At 43.7% G+C, this 22235-nt stretch overlaps 3 protein-coding genes across 6 annotated transcripts in view; all 3 read right to left on the minus strand.

Moving 5' to 3' along the window:
* Positions 1 to 26: 26 nt before the first annotated feature.
* Positions 27 to 6843, minus strand: cacfd1 (calcium channel flower domain containing 1). 2 transcript variants are annotated; one of them, XM_077585348.1, is made up of 5 exons: positions 6387 to 6843; positions 5515 to 5587; positions 4743 to 4868; positions 4432 to 4539; positions 27 to 87 (listed from the first exon to the last, which is right to left on the minus strand). In XM_077585348.1, exons 1-5 carry the CDS (start codon positions 6496 to 6498, stop codon positions 54 to 56), a joined length of 453 nt encoding a protein of 150 aa, XP_077441474.1. In that variant the 5' UTR covers positions 6499 to 6843; the 3' UTR covers positions 27 to 53. The 2 variants fall into 2 exon arrangements, with proteins under 2 accessions (XP_077441474.1, XP_077441473.1); XM_077585347.1 differs by lacking the exon at positions 27 to 87 and adding an exon at positions 998 to 2808.
* A 452-nt stretch (positions 6844 to 7295) lies between these two features.
* ptcd2 (pentatricopeptide repeat domain 2) lies at positions 7296 to 11034 on the minus strand. 2 transcript variants are annotated; one of them, XM_077585345.1, is made up of 10 exons: positions 10832 to 11023; positions 10556 to 10648; positions 9828 to 9957; positions 9658 to 9766; positions 8825 to 8903; positions 8676 to 8767; positions 8040 to 8153; positions 7852 to 7923; positions 7678 to 7794; positions 7296 to 7597 (listed from the first exon to the last, which is right to left on the minus strand). In XM_077585345.1, exons 1-10 carry the CDS (start codon positions 11019 to 11021, stop codon positions 7373 to 7375), a joined length of 1221 nt encoding a protein of 406 aa, XP_077441471.1. In that variant the 5' UTR covers positions 11022 to 11023; the 3' UTR covers positions 7296 to 7372. The 2 variants fall into 2 exon arrangements, with proteins under 2 accessions (XP_077441471.1, XP_077441472.1); XM_077585346.1 differs by lacking the exon at positions 10556 to 10648 and having other exon boundaries at positions 10832 to 11034.
* A 1784-nt stretch (positions 11035 to 12818) lies between these two features.
* The window catches only part of map1b (microtubule-associated protein 1B), a 31402-nt gene continuing 21985 nt past the window's right edge, over positions 12819 to 22235 (minus strand). For both annotated transcript variants that reach the window (XM_077585519.1, XM_077585518.1), the window contains 3 exons: positions 21392 to 21532; positions 15890 to 21307; positions 12819 to 14831 (listed from right to left, as the gene is read on the minus strand). In XM_077585519.1, the coding sequence (XP_077441645.1) occupies positions 14676 to 14831; positions 15890 to 21307; positions 21392 to 21532 (5715 nt within the window). In that variant the 3' untranslated portion in view covers positions 12819 to 14675. The remainder of the gene's footprint in view (positions 14832 to 15889; positions 21308 to 21391; positions 21533 to 22235) is intronic.

The raw sequence follows: 22235 nt of genomic DNA on the forward strand, positions 1-22235 counted from the left end.
TCCGGGCGGGGAGGGAGGGGGGGGGGGTGGGGGGGGGGTGTTGTGATTGTGCGTCATGCGCCCATGCTGCCCACACTCGAGCGCCCCCTGGAGAACAAACGTGGACACTGACCAAGTTAAAAACATATGGCAAAAACAGGAAAATAATTTGGAAATGTAACTTAGAGAACGTGAATGAAAAAAAGTATAGATCTACTGTATTCTTGAAATTGTACCGCAGCGCTCGTAATTATTTATATACATGAAAAAAAAAATTTTTTCCAATAAATTTTGGGGAGGGCAGCTAAATTAATAAAAATTTAATTTAAATTGTATTTATAATTAATTGATCACAATTAAGCAATTATTAAAAACAAACGTTTGTATTATTTTACTATTTTATTTTATAAATATAAACCATTCGAGATTTTTATTTTATTTTAAGTAAAGCAATAAGTATATTTTTTTAACTAATTAATATTACTGGCATCGGTAATATTTGGTTAAAAACCCAAAATGTGGATCAAGAAAATCAAGAAGTATCAACCAAGGCCAATTGTTGTAAACGCAAAGGCTCTGATATAAATAAGGCAATACTGCCCCCTATTGTCTATACTATGCAAATGAAGGTGGTTTAAAAAAAAAAAAGCCAGACGTTAACAAAAAAAGTTGCTGAACGTTTTCTTTTTCTTTTTTTTTTATGGTAAAATGACCCAAGTTGAGGCCATAATCAGCCAAAAGTGCTTCTAATTCTCCGGATATTTCAGGCAAAAATATTTTCTATGGCATAGGTGTCAAACCCCGGTCGGAGGGCCGCAGTCCTGCAGGTTTTGAATGTTTCCGTTCTCCAACACAGCTGACATATGATCAGCTCATCAGCAAGCTCCGCATGAGCCTGATAACGAATGAGTAGCTTTTTGACTCAATTATTAACAATTGGCTTAACTTCTGTTGCGCGTTTATGCCGTGCACGTCAATCGTTGATGTCGGTGTCGTGATTTGAAGACACACAGCAAAGTAAGAGCAGTCGCACGTTTGTTTAATTGATCAAGAAGAGGATTCATGTCACAGCGCACAATCTCCATACAGCCCAAAAACAGAAAGAAAGAAAGAAAAAAAGTGTCATGTGACTTTGTTACAACTGTAGTTAACGTGGCTTAACAGTGTGTGTGTGTGTGTGTGTGCGTGTGCGTGTGCGTTTACTGGTGCCTGGATACCTGAGAGCCGGCGGAAACGTTAGCTGACAATTGCTGTTACCTTGTAAACATTTTTGCTCCCAAACGTTCCTTAATACGAAGGACAACAACAAACAAATATACAAATATGACATGGCAAAAGAACACACACGACCAAGCAATCCCTTTTTTTAATTCAATCTTGAATGGATTTAGTTAGACACAGACTTCAGCAGCAGCTTGTAAAATAGTTAATTTCCTCAAATAGTGGCATCCCTTTTTTTTTTTTAATTGTGTACTGACTTCTTAACCGCCCCCCCCGCAAATAAGTTTGACCTATTTACCCACCACATGCTTCCGATGGCCACGACGAGTCACTTCATTTGCTAAACAGCTAGCAGTTTTGCTAGCCTAAACAGAATTCTGCAGCTCACATGCATGTTATTGTGTTTACAATCATCTCCAATTAACTCTTTCAATGCCAAAACGCTATCCAAAAAGACAACCCCGAGAGTGCCAGCCAATTTTCAGCACTTTCACTCATCTTTCAAGGCAAACATAATTGTGCGCTACGATAACGTGAACGCGTTTCCGTTTGTTAGTAATCACCAATTGAAAAGAGGTCATTTGACGCCAAGCTATAATGGAAAAATAAGAAAATGAGCTTTTTGTGAAAAGATACATTTTCTGCACAACAGTGACTTTGACACTAATATATATATTTTTTGTGCCGCTAGATTTCAAGTCACAACATCCTTGAAAGGGTTATTTCCTAAGATCCGCCATATTGTCATTTAATTTCCCCATTGAAAAAAGATACAATGCTGCCATCTGCTGGCCATAGTTAGTGGGTGTTTTTTTCCTCCAGCTCATTTGTGAAACCAGAGCTGCCCCAAGACTTTGCGCTGCCCACTGAGAAAACAAAAACGAAATAAAAACGTAGTTGACGCCAATTCATGTTGATGGCGGTACTTGTTAATCAATCAAATATTTGACCTTGTGAAGGGGAAAGAATTCCAGAGAAAATAAACTGTTGAACTTTTCACCATTCACCCAAAAAGAGTCATTAAAGGTTTACGCTGAAACAAAACAAACGTTTGGAACGCTCTACAGTTGACTGAATAAACGCCCCCCGGCCACTATAAGAGGAAAAAGGGTCAATCACAAATCAGTTTTCATTCCGCTGAAACGGCAAGCGAGCAGAAGTTGTGATCAATAAAACCAACGAAAATACACTCTTTTAATGTTAAAAGTAAAATATAAATAAAAACACATTCCAAACGTTCACGGCGCAATAAACCAAAAACACATCTTTAGTCGCGTCATCACAATTATACAATCAATACGACGGTTAAGGTCCTGAAAGGGAGCAATCACAAAATGGACGCCCGACTTTTTGACTTCAAGCGTTCACACGCAACAAGCAGCGAAAATAATGCAAACCATGAAAGGAATTATTACAAAAATATACATGTTCACGCCACTCCAATACATGTTGAAAGTCCGATGAAAGAATAAATAAATAAATACAAGCAGGAGGAGGTCTTGAGGGCGTGGCAACGCGGGCGACGGCTGTCACTCGCCGGCGCCGGTCATCCGCTCCTCGTCGCCCTGCTTGTGATGCTGCAGCCGGGCGTACGTCACCGCGTCCCCCCTGAGAGGCGAGCGGCCGTCAGGGCGTTAGCGTTAGCGCGGGAGGGACTTTGGTTAGCGACGCTCAAAAATGGCGCCCGGAAGGATGTTAATATGGGATGAGGGAATGAAAGCGTCGCCGCCTGAGAATTGCGTGGTCGTTTTCAACTGCTTTTTTTTAATGCTACTTTTTACTTGACTCGTGAAAAAAATCCCGATTCAGTCAATTGGTTGTCGGGAATGAGTTCACGGTTTGGCGGTTCAAGTGCAGAAGAAAAATCATTCGTTACTAATTAGTATTAGTAATGCTGTTGTTATAAGGTCTAATATGAAAAAAAAAAAATTATGTAAAGAATGGTTATAAAGTTATTAAGTCAAATTGTATTTTTATTTGACTTTTGTACTGGTAAATAAATGATTAAACATTAATTTGCACTGCACAACACACATTTTGGTGCCAAGAAATTGTCAACGGTTTTCGGGTATTTTGAAAAAATGACGTGTGTTTCCCCGCCCCCAAATTGGATTTGTTTGATTTGTTTTTGAAAATAAAGTGCTAAATATGCTAAATTTGGTGACGCTGTATCTCAACTTTGAAGCACAACAATCGATATCACAGATTGACTTCTATATAATGCAAATCGTGTTTTATGTGAAAATCAACACGAAAAAATTGGAACAATTTGCCAATATCAGCAGTCAGCAAATGCAAAAAGCAGGTGACGTCAAGGCACAAACACGACTTTGAACTCATTCACTGGCAGCCATTTTCACTGAAGCAACCCCCTTCACTCCCGGCTGTTTGACTGGATTTGGACTGCTTTTGCAAGGCCCACAGAATATTGTGTTCTATTGCTATAAAAACGTGGAATCTGCCAAAAGAAAGATTCCAGTCTCTTCTTTCATCAGGAAAAAGAGCACATTTCTATCTGGTTCATCTCTTTTGCTCTGCTGCCACCTGCTGGCCGTTTGTGTACTAACTAGCATTTCTTCAACCGTTCTTTGCGGTCGAGAAGCGTCAAAGAAACACTTCGGACTCGGCAGCCCAAAATGAGAAGAGAAAGAATTCAAATATATTTGGCACCCCAAAAAATGGTTGTCCAGTATTATTGTTTTTCTAAATTATTGTGCTTGAAACGTTTTGTAAGGACGGCAATTATTTTTAAAAGATGTTAAGTAGCATTTTTAAGACATATTAAGACCATAATATAATAAATGTAAGACTTTTTAAGGACGCTGTCCATACAAAATTAATATAATTAAAACACGACTGCATTCATTTAAAGAACATAGTTAGAAATGTGCTACAACGTCAAAGGTTGCCATTATTGCAGCGGCAACCACAAATATGAATAACAGCTCTCCGTGTGACAATAAACACGTCTCTAAACAATTTGCAATGCTCTTCCTCTTGCTTAGATGAATGCAAGTTTAGTTGATGGTGTTGTGATGTCAAATTTTTTTAAAAAAAAAGTGCCTTATATGAAAGACAAACTCGTGTCAGTGGGTAATCGATTAAGTAAAGGGAAATAAGTGCATTTAAAATGAGAGTCGACTGCTTGTTAGTTGGTGTTTGACAGACATGAAGACAGTGAACATGTGTCATGCTTAGGGTTTTTGTGTGCTGCTTTTGGCGCGCTCTTACTTTTTGCCTAAAGACGCCAGGCCGTAGAGGACGCCGGTGGCGAAGGCGATGGCGTTGCCAAACAGCGTGGTGAAGGAGAAACTCAGGAAGACGGGAAACAGCGCCATCCTGAGGCCCACACGGGTCGGTCGGTAAATCCAGCAGACACAACAGCATCGGATCTTGACTTGCAACTTGAATCCGTCCCGTGGCCGAGCGCCATTTTGAAATCAATTGAATTCTAATTCCTTGAATCTGTCCCCGCCCCTTTGAAGTCCCTCCCAATTTTCTGTTAGGTGTTTTGAATGCGCACGGTGAGGACGGTGTCTCACCCGCAATAGAAGAAGGATTTCTGCCAGGGTCGGAAGCGGTCGGCGCGGGCCGCCACGGCGTTGGCGAACTCGATGAACTGGCAGCAGAAGGGCACCTCGCACAGGAACAACACAAAAGCGTTCAACCTGCACACGCCGGGACATCAACAACATGATCAGCGATTTGGGCCTTTAGTCTCGGGCTGCGGCTAGACAATATTTTTTACAATCTATCATTATACCGATTATCCCATCAATAAGCTAAAAATGTATTTTGCTTTAATAAACAACAAAATGAGCACGTGATGGGAAAATATTATTTTTGTCCACTTGGGGTCACCATCTTCGCATTCCACGTTATTGGATCTGTAACTTTTAGAGTGTGTGGCTTTAAATGGCCAAAGCCAGATATATTAATCAAAGATTAATAAATATTAGAAACTATTGACATAAAGGGTTCCACGAATTACATTAACAAAATGTTGGACAACAGATGGCATTTTCAATTGAATATTTCTTGTTGTTTTCCTATTTAGTTATTTAATGTTTTATGTTTAAATGATATTTCTTCGACATATTTGGTTTATGTTGTTTTTTTATTGAACATATAAGCATGAAGAAAACACAAAACACATTACAAGTATCAAATATAAGTTGAAGTAAAAAGAAAAAAAAACAAGAATAGGAAGAAAGAAAAGAGTTTCTATGATCAAAAGGGGCAGGAGGAAGTTAAAAACTTATCTAGTCCTACCCCTATTGTGCAACCCTAGTATATATATATAAGTAGACTTACACCATCCACACTCCGGCGGCGATGTTTAAAGGGTTCACAGTGACACAGTTCCACACTCCTGCGATGGCACATGCTGCAGAAAATACAACATTTATTATACACAAAAAAAAAAAAACACCGAATCGACAGAGATCCTATAATGTCAAGAAAACCGTGCATGGAAATGACACTTTATGCACGCATTTTCATCCTGCTGAATAATACAAAGCTCATGGAATATGCAGCTGCGGTTTGTGTGACACAGGCACTCAGTCTCCGGTGTCAAGTGGTGCTGACGGTGCTTTTTGTTTGATGACAACCCAACCGGGCTCGCCGCTCGCCCAGGCGGGGCCCAAACAGCAGGTGCGCAGGCTACTGCAAGACGAGAGACAATGGGTGACGGCCGAGCTTTTTTGTTGAGTTGCGCCGAACCCGCAACTGTGAGCAGGATACAGTGGAGCCTTGTTATTTGTGGGGGGTGGTCAGTGTGAATAGCAAAAATCGATATATAACTGACAACCCATTGGAATACGCTGAAGAAAAAATTAAACCCACCAAAATTATTCTTTAAAAAAAAAAACAGACAAACCTCTAATATCTATTTTCCATGAAATATCGGGGTTGAGTCCCCCAAAATAAGAAATATTAATTTTAATTTAAAAAAAAAACATGGGGGGGGTCCGCAAATAGGTGAATCCGCGGGTGCTGAACCGCGAGTATGTAGGGGTCCGCCACAGGGTTTGTCATGAGCAGTTTCGACACATGAACTGCTGCTATTATTACAAAATGTTTCTTTCGTGGACGCCTAGCCACTTTTCACGACGTTGCATTGACGGAAACAAACGTTAACAACAATTTTAATTAAAAAATACAAATAAAAGTCATCAACTTACATATTCCTCCCATCACGCCGGCTATTTTGCAAAGCCACCGGTACCACCACGTCATGCCATCGTCCTCCGGAGGGGAGGCTTTGCTGGACGCTGCAGTCTCCTCGGAGCTCATCCTTTCGGCCGAAAGCGAGTAACCCAAAGCTAGATTTCTAAGACAAACCTGCCGGTGGCGTTGCAGCGGCTCCGGACGCCGACGCCAGCCGAAATGGAACCTTGTCGGTTGTTGTTCTTGCTCAGTGTTCAGCAAAAGCTTCTGGCTAGCAACTCATGCTAACATACGCCGATCAAAATTGCCCAAAACATGAACGCCAGCACTGACTTCCTCTTGGGGTAATCTAAAAATATTTAACTATTTAGCTCTAACAACAATAATTGCAATATTGTGAATGTAAATTGAAATACAACGACACGGAACTATCAGACTTGTTTAAGCGGAAGCTATGGTTTCTTTTTTCCGGTTTGCTGCAACCGCGGGACAATGCATTGTGGGAAAACATCGCAAGATTAATTTCTTTACGTTTCACAATAAGCAGTTTTTTTTTATGTAAGAAAAATGTACTGGATATAAAATGAAATAACTAAATGGGGAAGTTCAATTCATTACGTAAAATTATATTTCAGATTTGTTACGTTTCGTGACAGGTCATTTCAACCAATCATACAGACTCATCACGGGAGGTGGGCGTTTTTTCTACCCTGCTAACCAATCAGATCGAGTGATGTATTACGTTTGGAAGATATTTTATCATTAACGTTGGAGCTTGGTTAATAAAAATATATATTAATAACATTATTTTATATTTTGTGCGAGACAAAATTACACAAAACACTATTGCGTTCACTGTACATCCTTAAAATAGAAATGAAAATATGAACAAACCACTTTGATTACGATAAACAACCAATGGGTTTCTGAACACATTTCTTTCCATTTAATATACAAAACACTACGATGAATAATTCATGTACATTCCATATAGTACACGTCACTCCGACGTCAGTGTTGAGTGAAGCGGCTTTCGTATCCTCCTGCTGGTCCGCTTCTCCCGCACGATGGGGGCCATTTTCCTCTTGGGGGCGGTGGGCGTGTGGCACAGCATGTCATCCAGGGTCTGCCGCGTCACCTGTCCCGCGCGCTCCAGCTCGGAAATGACCTGCTCCGCTTCTGTCGCCTGCGCTTCGCCCACGATACGCAGACGCATCTGATCCAGCTGGGAGCCAACGAAGGAGATGTCGAGGACGCGCTTCTCGCCGGTTTTATCAAACGTGCCCACAAGCAGCTTCCACTTACCAGCTCTTGAGAAAATTCCGGCTTCCTGAAAAAGGACGGGCTTTTCGAGAGTTGCACTGCGGACGAAAGGTCCACGATGGCCTCTTGTGTCGCGCCGGACATCACCAGTAACAAAATCTAATGATGCACGCGATGAGAGGAAAACTTGTGCACTTGTTATTTTGCCGCACTCACCTTTAAGTTTTGGCAAATTCTGTCTGTGCTCACGATTTGTGCAAACAACGCTTGTGCCCTTTGAACGTCATTCTAAGAGAGAAACAAATCGGATTGTGAGGGCTAAAACAATATAGTCTCTCATTATATCAAGGCTTTTCACCAATTGTGGGCGGTTCTGCACATTTTTAAGCCCAAATGCAACTCACCTGTTTGAGTGCTAATGCCACAGCAAAGCAGTAAGCGTGCCTGGTGACCGAACGCCCTTTGACCTGAGCCTCCTCGATAAGCGACGTGCAGATGGCGTGCGACTCTGTTGTGTTCTGATGCCCAAAATCAAAGACCAAAAAAAACAACAGTTTACTGTGAAAGCTCATACAAATTGTAAACACCAAAACAGATGAAAAAAAAATAAACACCGTACCTCAAATGGAGGATCCCGCCCCCTCCCCTTTAGTGCCACTTGGTCTTTTACAATTTAGCCCATAGCCGCTAACATCAGTTCAAAGGTCGCTCAGCAGTCCTCGTTCTCACCACCTGGCAAAGCTGCATTTATTTATTTATTTTTTTGGACGGACCTCTAGGATGGCGTTTACAGAGAACGAGCTTCTGAATTTTGGCGCGTAAGACTCCCCATTTACATTCGGAGAAACGTGTTTACCTGCTTCGCTAAGCGCTGCTGTTTTGGTTAGCAACAGTGTGTGCAGTGAATTAGGTCAGGATAAGCTACCAAATGCATGGCCTGGCAACTGAGCCACTCCTGGAAAACGTTTTCCTCTTACTAGCTGGGACTAAAGTTTTTTTTTGTTTTTGTTTTTTTTTAAACGCAATATAAACAACAGTACCAGTTTATAGCAGACGGCAGATGCCAGCATCAGAGTTTCTTTGTTGAAGGGTACACGTTGGCGCCTCATGAACTGCAACACCTCTAGAGCATCTGCAACACATTTGTCAGGTCAACGATAAATTATATGAATTAGAAATCTTCACCTACCGTCATAATAGCCCTTAACGAATAGCATGTCGATGCCAATGTTGAAGGAGGTGAAGTCACTGAAAAAGCCTCTCATTTCCTGTTCAGGATGACATAAGAGCAAGTTCACAAAATAATATATATATATTTTTTTTTTCTTAACTCATTTACACCCATACATTGATCATTTATTTTAAATATCCCAAAGACGCGTTTATACGTTTTTTTAATGTTTTTTTTTTTCTATGCTCGAGCATACAGAAGACTTAGATGCCGCCTCTCAACTGCACAAAACGGTTGAAGAAATGGTAGTTATTTAAAAAAAAAAAAAAAAAGCAAAAGAGATCAACCAGGGCCAAGTTGAAACACAGCTATTTTCCCCACAATTTGAACTAGATTTGTGAATAATGATGAAACTTAGCTATATTCTAATGCCAATTGCTGCAAAACGGAAACAGATAGAAAAAAAATTTTTCCTGATGAAAAACGAGACGCTAATCTTTCTTTTGGTTGGTTCCATGTTTTTATAGCCATAGAACACACACAATATTCTGCAGTCCAAATCCAGTAAAACAGCCGGAAGCAAAGGGTGAAGTTAAGAGTTAGGGTTTGTGTGTGAAGTGGAGTGAAGGGGATTGCTTCAGTGAAAATGGCTGGGAGTGAATGAGTTAATGACGTTAAGGAGGTGAATGTGTATTTATAGTTACAGAAGGAACCATACAATGAGTTAAAGCATGACATTAAGCCGTACAAGCTGTTTAGGTCTTCACATTCTATTCAATAATATTACCGTATACTGGACGATACTTCTACTTGAACGTGAGTTTTGATACACAAGTATGTCGTATATGCACCTTATCAGTAAGTGTGGCGGCGGCCATCTTCTCCAGTCCCAACTCATAGCACAGCCGAATGAAGACCGGACCAAACTTGTACTTCCCGTTCCTGTTTTCCGCATGGTACCTGGCAACAGGTGATGGCGTGACTTCACAGGCAGTGCCGTGGAATGCCGCCTTATCAATACCTGTAAACGGCATCTCGCGCCGTTTTCATGTCCTCCGCAGACCGACACAAGTGAAGCAGCACATGGAGCTCATCTTGCAAAAGCAGGCTGTTCCTCTGCAGCTTGTGTCCGTACAGCTCGATAAAATTTCCTGCCGATATGAAAAAGGGGTCAGTGGGTGGGGGGGGGGGGTGATTTTCAATATACGGTACGCTGATGCCCTCTCGTGGTACGCAAACGACACCTTCAATTAAATATCGTCAATTCAGTCAATATTCTTTTCTTTCTTTCTTTTTTAAATATATCTTGCACAGTACATTTTTTTTTCATGTGCAGTTCATTTATATTTAATCCTTAAAAAACGGTTTGGTTAAAAACAAAAACAATTATGTACAATTTAAAATTTTGAATCTTTACTGAGTTATGTATTTACGTCCATCTATTTGACAAGAAGCACAGAATGGAGACATTCTCTCAATCGTATTGTGTTTTTTCTCAATTCTTTGTAGTTATCGAAAAAGACATTACGTATAACAGACTGTAAAAATCCATCTTTACTTATTTACTGACAGTAAGTACACTCAAGTAGGTTTATAGGGCACATATTATTTGCTGAGTTTTTTTTTTTTTTAAACACAATTATCGATAGCCTATTTCTACTTACAGTAAGTACAGACTGTGATCGTTCAGAGGGTGTTTAAAGAGTGTTTTCTAACTCAAACTACTCCCTTTTGGACTTGAAACGTTACCATCTGATCCGGTGATGAGGTGAGCAACTGCCAGCTTCTTTCGCTGGAAGTCTTCAAGTTTGACGACATCATCTGACAGCAGATGCCTTTTAGCTGCAGATTTGATATAAAATAATATTTTTTTGGGGTCAGATGCGAAGTAACCGATTGCATGTGTACAGGCAGGGTCACCTCAACACACAAAATCCACCAGAGTACTGAAAAGATATGTGCAAGCTCATACACAAATAAATTCAAAGTCGCCAACAAACGCCACAGCAAACGTGTTGAATTCACCTCCTAAACGAGATTCGATCCAGCCTGACTGTCGCAAAGCACAAAGTGTCGCTTTAGGAGAAATGTGCTCGCGAAGAAACGAGCGACAGCCTGAGAACGAAAACAACCGCAGCGCCATACTGACGAAAGACGATACCACGCCCTCGTAAACAAAGGGGAGATGAATGACAACTACACCGCGTTTTATCATCCTGTTTGTCACAACGTCACGGTCATTTTATTTTAAAGTGCTTAAAAATAAACCTATACTAAATAAGTATGTTAATTATGCGTGATAATTTTCATTTGCGTTTATGGGCGATAGGAAAGTGGCACATTCCAACATGGCGGTGTATCCTCTGCAACAGATGACGTTTCCCCCCGAACACACGCTCACCTTCAATACGTCAGCGCAGCCGCCATATTGTGAGAGTCAGTCTGAAGAAATAGTACCAACAACTTTCACAATGACTTTGCTATAAAGAACCGTTGTATTCATTTACTGGTTTCTGAAAAATATTCCCGTGACAATGCGTGTCCCACCATTTGAACTATAAATAAAATATATGTTTTTTTTTTATTGAATCTTTTTGTCCTACAGAAACAAACAAAAATACATAAAAACAATATCATGATTTTATTCTTTGCATGTTTCCCCCCCCTCAAAAGTCTTCTGTATTAATTACGCATCTGCCTATTAATAAGCGCTACTCACGCATATCTTTACACTCCAAAAATCACACGCTCAATGATCATTTTATGACCAGTTTCGCAAGACTTTTATTTCATCTAAATTTCTTTGCTCGTAAATAGTGATTACTTGATTATTCCTTAAATAACAACATATTGCACTTTTGTGATGCTGCATTTAATAGTGATGTTATTTGTTGAATGCTTTCTTGTGATGTTTCAGAGATTTTGGTTTTCGTAGTTATTGTGAAGTCCTTTGAAACTTTGGTGATTAAGAGCTATAAAACTGAATTCAATTGAATATGGCTGCGACTATTACATTTGATTATGGGACTGTGATTTCCTTTCATGTAATTTAATTTAATTTAATTTGGTCTATTCTTAGCTCGCTGGGTGCAAGTGAATGCTCCAGCAATAAAATATAAAATGTTTTTCTTCTTCACCATCATAGTATGTAGGCCTAACTTTTTAATTTAGCATAACTTCACTTTTGCAATTTGGCTTATGACTGATTTCATTGAACTACTTTAGCTGCCTCTGTCTAATATTTATTTTTCCCTCATATAATTGATCTATGAAGAGTTTTCTTACAGTGTTTTTGTTATCATTATTATTTAAGTATTGACATTTTACAGGTTTTTAGCAATCTTATTTGTAAAATATTAATTTTACCGTTTCAACCTTTCATTTTAGTTTTTTTCTAAAAAAAAATAAATAAATCTTCAAAATTCCAATTCATTTCATTTTACTATATTTATCAATGAAGAACACGCACCCCAAAAATAATCAACCAGCTGGTGGTACTGTCGCAAAACAGTAAATAGATTACTTTCTCCCTTGTGGTTATTTTGGGTGTAATTCCAGGGTTAGCCACTAGATGGTGAGACACGAATTACATTTAAAAGAAGAAGAATGAAGACAGGAAGTATTTCAAGCTCAGCCTAGTTTTTGCTCAATATTATCGGAGGATCCTGTGCGATGTCATTGTTTATGTTTCGCGCGTTGCATCACGGGAAGAATCGGGAGCTGAGTGGCAAGAAACAACATGTTTGACATGGAGTTCCATGGTTTTGCACATTTGGAGGAGGATTTAAGAGAGGCAGATGGTTCAAGTTAAAGTGCTTAAATAGCGGCAATTTGGCCCGCTAACTTTCTTCGTCTACGCTGTGTCTATACAAGCCAGCCGTGTTTTCTGCCGCTCAACCATCGCGTATGCGCAAAAAATGTCAACAAAGGATCCTCCTACAGAATGTCAAATCCTCTTCAGTCCTGTGAAATATGACAAAAATGCCTTGAAAGAGACAAAAGGGAAACATGGTTTGTGTTTTGGTCAACATATTTCCTTTTTAATATTGTGTTTTGCATTTTGGAATCATTCAGCAGTGGTGGTTGCTCTTGTGTTACACGTCGCACACAAACAGTCAGAAAGCGCAAACGGATACTTTCACTTGGAACAAATGGCGCGAGCTCACGTACAATATGAGTTTGTGGAGGAAGGAGGGTGCGAGTGCGGTGTGGAGAGCACAAGACACACAGACAGTATATATCACGTGGCCGCTGCAGATTAGCATGGTCGTCGGGAGGAAAAAGGCAGATTATTGGACAGAGTAGAAGAAGGAGAAGAGAACGTTGGCTGTTGTGTCATTCAAAGTTGGTCTTTTGTCGCAATCATCAAGCGCTGACTTTTGTTTAAGACATATCTGGTGAGTTACAATAGCCCAGAGGTTGCTAAGAGTCCAAATTTAGTTGTTGTGCCACAACATGCCGGGCAGCACTGAGCTATACTGGGAGAAATGTAGCACAACGGTAACAGGAAGAAGAAGAGACAGAGAAGGTCCCCAACTAAGGCCCAGTAAAAGTCGTTGCCACAAGCAGAGAGAATATACGGCAAGTGAGTATTGTTGTATGCTCTGAATGTGTTAAAGTAGCAGTTGTTTCAACGCTTGTAATTACTGCAACATCTATGCTAATTGCCGTTAGCCTGCCTGTGGTGTTTCACTATGGTGATTTTCATAAGTTAAAATATCTTTAAAAAAAATTCTTTGAACACGGTCTCTATAGCGCAGAATTTTTACCAATCACCACCTCTGAAACGTGGCGTAACCCCCAAAATAAACTGAGGTTCGCTGTGACGGTCAACAGTAGCAGCCGCTGAATAAGTCACCGTCTAGACGAATTCCTAGCATGCCTGAAGAAATGCCCAGTTCATTGACCTTCCATTTGGAAGTTACCACCATTATATCGTAAGTATACTAGCCAACGTATGGATGGATAGCATTAGGCTAAAGGTAGCCTGTTAGCGTAGCTGGCAAAGCTCGCCAGCGTCATGGTTCTTAGCTACAGTAGGCCTCATCTGAGTAACGTAGCTGTAGCATTTGGGATTCATTAACAATCAAAGTGGCTAGCTTGGTTAGCATTTGTCATCTGAGCTCACATCGCATCATAACCAAGCCCCGTGTTAGCAGCATAGCATTAGTGTTTTTATTAGCTCGGTGGAAACAAAACTTGAGTTTTTTTTCTGGACTCAAATGACTCTAGAGATGACAGCATAGCACGATGTGATTGGCCAGTCTGCATTTTGGAGGTGTGGCTACGCGAAAGGTCAATCAGTGGCCAAAATTACAATTGTCCCAACGGTGCGCCTTCTTATATAAAGCTCACTCCCCTTCAGGCTTTGCATTTCTTCATGGAATGCTGAGGAATAACCCTCAATTAGGAACAAAGCTAACGCTAATTCATGCACAGAGCTATTCATAAATATTTTTACAACGTCTTAGCACAGGCTTTCTGCTCTCGTGTTTCCAACCGTGTGACCATTTGCGGATACTTTGTCCATTAATGTTATGTTTATCACATACAATCCTTACTCAATATCCCAGTAAAGCAAAGATCTGTTGTTTGTTTGTTTAGCCATCCGGTAAGACTAAAACATACGTTGGACTGAAAAGATGGACAAACAAAGGGAAATCAATGCACGTTTTTTTTCCCCCTGCGTTCCTTCTACCTGAAATGGGGTCGTCTCAGGGCGTTTTAATGCTTTTTTCAGAAAAGTCGTGAGTTGATTTCCAGTAGTGCGTTATGTTTATTGATGTCTGCGAAAGCAGGTGCGACCGCTTTCAACCGAGACCGCTCAGTTACGTCCGCGCATGGTCGATCCAAAACGAATGACCTCGCCCTACATTTCTATCTTACACGCTGGGAAGGACTCGTCCTGCATGACCACGGTGCTGCTGCTGGCCAGGACCATGACGTTCAGCTCCTGTTGCTTATCGTGGCTCTCCTGGTACCACTCCCTCATCACGTCTGTGTCGTGGGTCGGGATCAGCGTCACCTGATGGCCGGCAGAAAGCAGGAGTTAACCGTTTGGGGTCTGACGCCAACATTTCCATCGGTAGTCGGTTCTCCGGAGGTTCAAAATGTCGGGGGTAATTAACACGGGCGCATTCTATAGGATTTTTTTTTTTTTGAAGGGTTGTATCTTGCCTTCACTGTACAAGCTAAATCACCTGCGACAAAATGTCAAAGCTAATATGCTCAGACTTTAAGATAAGATAAGATAAGATCCACTGATTGTCACACCCACCTAAGTGGGGCGAAATTCGTTCTCCGCATTTGACCCATCCCCTGAGGGGGCGGTGAGCAGCAGCAGCAGCAGCAGCAGCAGCCGCGCTCGGGAATCATATGGTGATCTAACCTCCCAATTCCAACCCTTAATGCTGAGTGTCAAGCAGAGCGGCAATGGGTCCCATTTTTATAGTCTTTGGTATGACCCGGCCGGAAATTGAACCCACGACCTCCCAGTCTCAGGGCGGACACTGTACCACTCGGCCACTGAGCTGCAGAGCACTGTAGGTCTGCAGAGGAGTATTTCAGACTGCCGTAGACTGTCAAAACAAATCAAGAGGAAAAACTCTATGGACTCAAAATGCTCATGCTAAAAAAGACGCTAACAACAAAGTAATCGGGTATGACTTAGACACTAAGGACGCACTGTATGGTAGCGGTCCCGAACCAGCGTTATTGTAGTTCAAAAATAAGCCCAAAAGCGAGTCTAGATGAAGAAAAACAAACGTCTTTGAAGAGCATCTTCAGAGAGGGCAGAGCCCAAATCACGAGACAGAAGAAGAAGAGCCTACAATTAGTTGTGCGTAATATGTGACGACAGGCTGACAATTGAGACACTGAAGCCTTCAAAAGAGCCCAAAAACCCCCTCCTGAATTGCTCACTTTAATTTTTTTTTCAACATCCTTTTCCTTGTGAAATGGGATTTTATACAATGGCAGCAACCAAAACAAAATGGTGGCGTAGACTGGACATGCGTAAGACATTTTAGTCGTCACAGTCTGCGGGACTGCCGCGTTTTAACGGTCAACACTCAAGTGACATACCTGCGTATTGTTTTCCCACCGGGCTTTCCCTTCCAGCAGAGCATCGAGCACAGCCCGGCTGGGCTCCTGAGACGTCTGGTCATTGCCGCTGACCACATAGTACGTGGAGCGCACCCGCTGGAAGAATTCGGCATCCACGTTCTTGGCATTGCAGTGATTGGGGATGTAAACCAAATCCATGTACATGGGAGGGCAGTTGGGTCGAGATGCCACACTCGACACCTTCCCGCCGGTACCTCGAGACGCCGACGTATTGGTTGCATTTTTGGCATCTTTGCCTTCACCAAGACTTTTCTTGGGAGAGGCAGTCTTTGAGTCCTTCATTTTTGACAGAACGGTCTTTCGAGCTGGCGAGGAGGCCTTTTTGGTGAGTTTTTTCTTCTTGGGCTTTTCGGAGGCGTCCATGTTAGCATTGTGGCGGTTTTCCTCAGCCTTGAGGGCTTCCGGATCGACCATGCAGACATCATGAGGGGCCGCGGATGGAGCCGAGTCCCTGAGCGCTACTGGAGGAGGATCGGCATACCTATAGGTGAGGGTTCTGTCGGTGGGCAGAGTCTCCGAGTCATCCTCGGAATCAATGTTAGCATCTGCCGTGATAGAGGGGCACTCCTCGGTCCCTGGCGGAACATCAGAATCGGTCTGAGAGGGGACAGATTCACTGATAGATGTGGGAGGCGTCTCCTCACATTGCTTGGCAGGAAGCTTACCCCCTGGAGGCGGCGGCCCACCTCCCACCACCTCAAGCGGCTTCTCTTCCTCCAGAATTCTCTCTTCATTGATGAAATATTCAAGAGGGTTGGGGTTGATGAAAGATGGCGAAAGTTCCGTCTTGGGATGACGGTATTCACACGAAGTGACTAAACAGAGGTCAACGTCTGTCTTGGCCATGGCCGATGGGCTGATCTTGGAGGGGTCAGGGTCCCTGAAGCTGCAGGCTGCGTTATAAGTGCATGGATGTGAGGAAAGAGGTAGATATGACGGGGAAGGGACTTGGGGGCTTACGGGAGATTTCACCTCAATTGTTGAATCATCGCATAAAAACGGGTTGGTCTCCTTTTCTGGCAATGGTTTCCCTTCGACTGGAAACCATAATTCAGATGATAGAGAAGTCGTTTCAGAGGGTTTGTAATGCTTTTCTTGTGTGTCACGCGTGTGCGGCGCAGGCAGTGAAATGGGGCTGATGTCTCTTTCCACGGGACCTCCAGAAACTGGGGAGGCATCACTGGAATGGGGGGAGGAGGGGCTGAGAGAGGCTGCCTTTGTCATTTCAGAGGGTTTGTCAAGTTTCTCCTGTCCTTCAGATTTGTGCTCCGCAGAGGGCGAACTGGGGCTGATGTCTCTTTCCACGGGACCTCCTGAATCTGGGGATGCCACACTGGAATGGGGGGAATGCGGGGCAGAGTGGGTGAGGGAGACTGCCTTTGGCGTGACTGGAGAACCATCTGCTTGCTCGGCCATCAGGGGCAACTCTGTCATCTGGCATGGGGTTGTGACGGAGGGGGTGGACTGAGATGCATCTGATGGGGTCACAGAAGCAGCATGAGCCGAACCGGCGTCCTCAAAAAGCAGCGGCTTCTCCGCTGCAGAGGTTTGCTCCTCGGATGCTCTCACAACATCTGAAGGACTGTCGTCAACCTCAGTTGGGCCGTTCTCGGTAGCACGCGAGTTGGTTCCTGCCGATGGATGCTCTGGAGATTGCTTGCTGAAGTCAAGGGCTAAGGAGTGGTCTGGTGACTCCTGGCCAAACTCCATTGAAATGGTAGAATGTTCAGGCGACTTTGTGTCATGCAGCTGTGGGCAGACTTTGGTCTTTGGTGAGATGTCTGGGGAGATGGACATGGGACGAGGGCAGTCGTCCTTGGATGGAGATGCTACCTCTGCCTCATGGAAGGTCGTCGGAGTCTGACCGACAGAAACGGACAGAGAGTCGTCTACTTCTGTCGAGTGAGGAGAGCCGACCTCGGCGTGAAGGGAAGGGGAGTCGGTGGTGGGCTCGGGCAGAGAGCTGGTGGCGAGGGATGCGGTTGATGCTGAGGCTAAATGTGAAAACACGTCCTCGGCTACCACTTCCTCCAGTGGTGTGCCGGACTTGTCTGATGCGCTGCCTTCAGAAATGGACATTTTGCTCTCTTCTTTGAAAGCGGTGATGGAATGCGCATCTGATTCTTGTCTTGCAAGTGTTGTTGAGGAAAAGACTGATCTGTCAATGTCATCCTGTTCCTTGGTTATAGGGGAGTCAAGGTCAGTTGAAGGTGGGCTTTTTGGAGAAGAAGCAACCTTATCCATAGGGGACAAACACTCTTTCTCATCAGGCTCGGGTGTATTCCTGTTGGAGGATTCCTCTTTGTCACTTGTGACCTCCACAATAAGCGGACCCTGGTCTTCATTTTCTGACATGGGTGGCAGAGTTTCAGCTTTTTCTTCTACTGGGGACTGATAATAGGGTGTATGACCTGAGGACTGGGGGGAGTTTGCCCCTTCCAATGTTTTGTCTTCTGGGCTGAGGATGGAATCAGCCATCGCTCTGGCTAATGTAGTGGACAGTTCAATAGGGGTGGCAAACGTTGATGGGGAATCAAAGTTGGGCTTTTGGTCACTTGGGGGAGAATGCACGAAAGGCGATGTTGAAGTTAGCCTTGCCGAGACTGTGTCCTGCTTTTCAAATGTTTCTTGAAATATGCCAAAGCGTTCTACTTTACCATCACATGGAAATTTGTCCTCTTCTAATAACGATGGGGGAGATATTGTCGAGGCGGTATGGCTGTAGTCTTGGCCCTCTGTTGCATCGCTCTTAGATTGGTCTGAACTAGGTTTACCCTGAATTAAGGGTAGTTTGTTCTTCTCACACTCTCCAGATTCTGATATACCTAATCGGCCAACATCCGGTGATGGAGAGTCGGTCCCGTCATTGGCCGTTTCATCGGTCAAGCCGTCCCTCGGAGTTAGCATCTCGTCCAACGGAGTCAGCACACTAGAGATGTCAATGGTGGACTGCGTGAGGCCAGAGGTGACGGTAAACTCCTCGGGGATTTCGTCGGAGGCAGTTGAGCTCTCAATTCCGGCTGGAAACGTTTCATCGTGGATGGATGCTGCGGGAGAAACGGGTGACGACTCTTTTGGTGAGGTTGAAACAATCGATTCCTTTTTCTCTCCCATGTGCTGATCATCGGCACGATCATGATCATCAAGAGTTTCACAGGACTCTTTGTGATTTGATGCCACTGTCTGCGGCTCGTAAACCTCCTCGGTTTCCCCTTTCTCTTCAAAATCTGCTCCGTCAGACGCTTCTTCCATCACAGCGCCCTCGTCCTCGTACCTTTCGCTCATGTTACCGTTGAGTCTACCCTCGAGGGCTTGTTCATCCGGAGTCGCTCCATTTTCCCCTTCAGCCTCTGTTGTGGCGATTCCCTCATCGAGCGACTCCAGCGCCTTGGGGGACTCTTTGGTCTGCATGGGTTCTTTACAGCGGGTTATTGCAGCCTCTTCGTCTTCAGTTTGTTGTACAGTTGCTGCATCCTCCGCTAGATCTTCTGCCCGGAGCTCTTCAAACTCTTTAGTGAGGTCTTCTGGGGAAGACATGGCAGCCCTTTCTGCCTCCGGGTCCGCCGGAAGAGTGACAGCGGCAGCTGCACTTTTGGCAGCATCCACCTTTGAATCCACCTTTGGCGCTTTTGAACCTGCTTTGGCTTTCAGTTTAGAGGGCGTGCCTGCATCTTTCTTGGACACATCTTTTTTCAGGGTCTTTGGTTTAGGGGACGACGGGCCTTTGTCGTCACCAGATGAAGATACCTTCTTGGTGTCTTTTGACAGCTTTTTAACATCCTTCTTCTGCTCCCTCTTTTCATCCTTTTTCTCTTTCATAGGAGAATCTCTCCTGACATCCTTTTTCAAGTCCCTTTTCTTTGCTTCCTCTTTTTTCACTCTTTCATCTTTCTTCAGCTCTCTTTTCGGCGTGTCCTCTTTTTTGGCTACTTCTTTTTTAACCTCCTTTTTCTTCTCTGGAGATATTTTAATGTCTTTCTTGGCAAACCTCTCCTTTTCAGGTTTCACTTTGATTTGAGATGTCTTTTTTTCTGGTGTTTCTTTCTGGGATATTTGCTCTGGTTTTGACTTTGATTCTTTCTCCGGAGCCTTAACTCGGTCCTTCTTCAGCGGGGTCTTTTCTTTTTTCTCTGCCTTTTGTTGTTTCTCGCGAGACAGTTCATCCGTACCTGCGTTGGCTTTCTCCAACGCCTCCTCCTTTGACTCCTTCCTGACAGCTTTGCTTGGCGACGCCCTCGGAGTCGACTTTAGGCTCTCTTTACTATCCGTTCTGTTTTTCAACTTGGCTTGCTTCAGCGTCGGTGTTGACGGCACTTCGGTAGACATTGGTTTTTGAGTGACGACGGCCTGCTTCAAGAAGTCCAGGTGCTTCAGTTTTTCCAAACCTTCAAAGATGTGCTGCTGGGTGGCGTTTCCCGGAAAGAGGACACGCACAACTTTCTCCGAGGGGTTCGCGGGATGCCACACGATGAGTGAGGTGACAGAAGTCAAGTAAGATACGGGGAACTCCGACTCTTTCCCGTTTGGCAGCAGGATAGAAGCGGTATCTTTTTCACTTCCTGTCCACTGCTTCATGAAATGCTGCATCTCTTTGCTGTTCCTTGCTGGGTTGAGTACGTACATCTCGAGCTTGCCCACGCCCATCTTCTGAAAAAGTATAATGGGTTCAATCGTGTTTCCAACTGGCCGCTGCAGTGGCTCAGTTCTCAGATTCAGCTTTGCGAGGAACTGCTGAGTGGCCGCCGCCTCCTCGAGATTCTTGCGTACTCTGTGATTAGGTTCACGGTTTTCCAAATTCTCCGGAAGGTTCACAAACACAACACCGATATCCGGCGAGATCATGTTCTTCACCCAGTCGCTGTTCGCCGTCGAACCCTGCGACTGCTCCTCCTCCACCTCCGCCATCTTTCTTTGCAACATGCTATTGATGCCTGGCAAGTTATCATCGCCAATGTGGGTCAGCAGAACGGAGTCGACCCGGTCGAGGTGCCTCACCAGCTTCCAGAAGCACGACTTCCTGTCGGAGCCGCCGTTGATGAGCATGTTGAAGCCGTTGACGGCAAATAGAGCGGAGTCGCCGTGGCCGCCGGGGAAGATGTAGCAACACGGCTTGGAGAGCTTCAGGAATCCACCGGAGGCTGGCGGTTCCAGCACGTCGAAAGGCGTCAGGATCTCGACAGATTCCGACAGATACTCGGTGAACTCGGAGAGGCCCTCCATTTCGGGCAGGATGAGCGCCGAGTTCAGCTTCATGTTGATGAAGTCTTGCAGGTTGTGTTTGTCCAGGTTGGAGTTTTTCCAGTCTCCTTGATCGGGGCAGGACAGCGTCAGGTTGGCTTTGTTTTCTGGGTGAATGGTGCTCAGCAGTTCACCAATCTGAGCAACGGAATATTGTTTTGTTATTTTTAGCAAATGCTGCCGTGTTCAAACATTTGTGACAAGAAAGAAACAGTGACACACCTCTTGGTCAGTGAATATGTCGATGAATTTGGCAAAGGAAAACGATCCGGACTGAAGGAGGAGCTCGCCGGTGCTTTCGGTGCATTGGCCCGACAGGACTAGAAGCTTGTGTCTGGCAGAGTCAGAGATCATCAACCGAACCTGAAATGAAAACACCGCTAGGGTAAATATTGTCCCGGTTGAAAGTTAGTTATTAGTTCACTTGAAGGTGGTGAGAATTACAGGACACGTAGAGGTTGAAAATTTCTATGGGGATTAACGGGAATAACTAAAGTAGCCATTTTGGAATATATGTATGATCCCCATCTCAAATTCCCATGGAAATTTACCAGAATCTTTATGAAAAAATGACCTGAAATTTCCCCAATGCCTACAACAGGGTTTACCCACATTTTGGAAATTAAGTTAAGGTATAATGATTTCTCACAATCATTGTGAAATCAGATACATATCAATATGAAAACACTTCCGTTCTATGAATCTCTGTTAGTGTTCACATTTTCAAATGATCTCCTCTACAACATTCCTAGTAAATTACAATGTCCAGTCCATTGGTGAGCTATTTGTGAAATAGGCCTGCGGGCTATCATGTGGCCCTCGGGGGTCTACCTGGCGTTGATGACCTCTGGCCTAGAAACATGCATCTGATTTGCATAAGAAAACAACCTTCTACAGTAATAGGACTCAAGAGACCAGTTGAATAAAAGCACTTAGCCAAGGCTTTTTCTTTAAAACATAACTAGCTTAGCGACTCCATTAGCTAATTGGCCCCGCTGTGTTGTGACATTACGAATGCACACTTGGACTGGTGACATGACCGGCGGCTCGACGTCTGCGCTTCTGA

This window comes from Vanacampus margaritifer, chromosome 14 (genome assembly GCF_051991255.1).
Source record: "Vanacampus margaritifer isolate UIUO_Vmar chromosome 14, RoL_Vmar_1.0, whole genome shotgun sequence".
In the NCBI taxonomy this organism is placed as follows: domain Eukaryota; kingdom Metazoa; phylum Chordata; class Actinopteri; order Syngnathiformes; family Syngnathidae; genus Vanacampus; species Vanacampus margaritifer.

Excerpts from the sequence above, each read along its gene's own strand:
- cacfd1 (XM_077585347.1), bottom strand. The coding sequence starts at position 6,498 with ATGAGCTCCGAGGAGACTGCAGCGTCCAGCAAAGCCTCCCCTCCGGAG. Across the intron at positions 4,869-5,514 it reads GCCGCCGGAGTGTGGATGGT|GTTGAACGCTTTTGTGTTGT; the intron begins GTAAGTCTACTT and ends CGGCGTGTGCAG. Across the intron at positions 2,809-4,431 it reads CTGGCGTCTTTAGGCAAAAA|GGGGGACGCGGTGACGTACG; the intron begins GTAAGAGCGCGC and ends CTCGCCTCTCAG.
- ptcd2 (XM_077585345.1), bottom strand. The coding sequence starts at position 11,021 with ATGATAAAACGCGGTGTAGTTGTCATTCATCTCCCCTTTGTTTACGAG. Across the intron at positions 8,904-9,657 it reads CCGCCACACTTACTGATAAG|GAAATGAGAGGCTTTTTCAG; the intron begins GTGCATATACGA and ends CATCCTGAACAG. Across the intron at positions 8,154-8,675 it reads CTGCCGTCTGCTATAAACTG|AACACAACAGAGTCGCACGC; the intron begins GTACTGTTGTTT and ends TTTGGGCATCAG.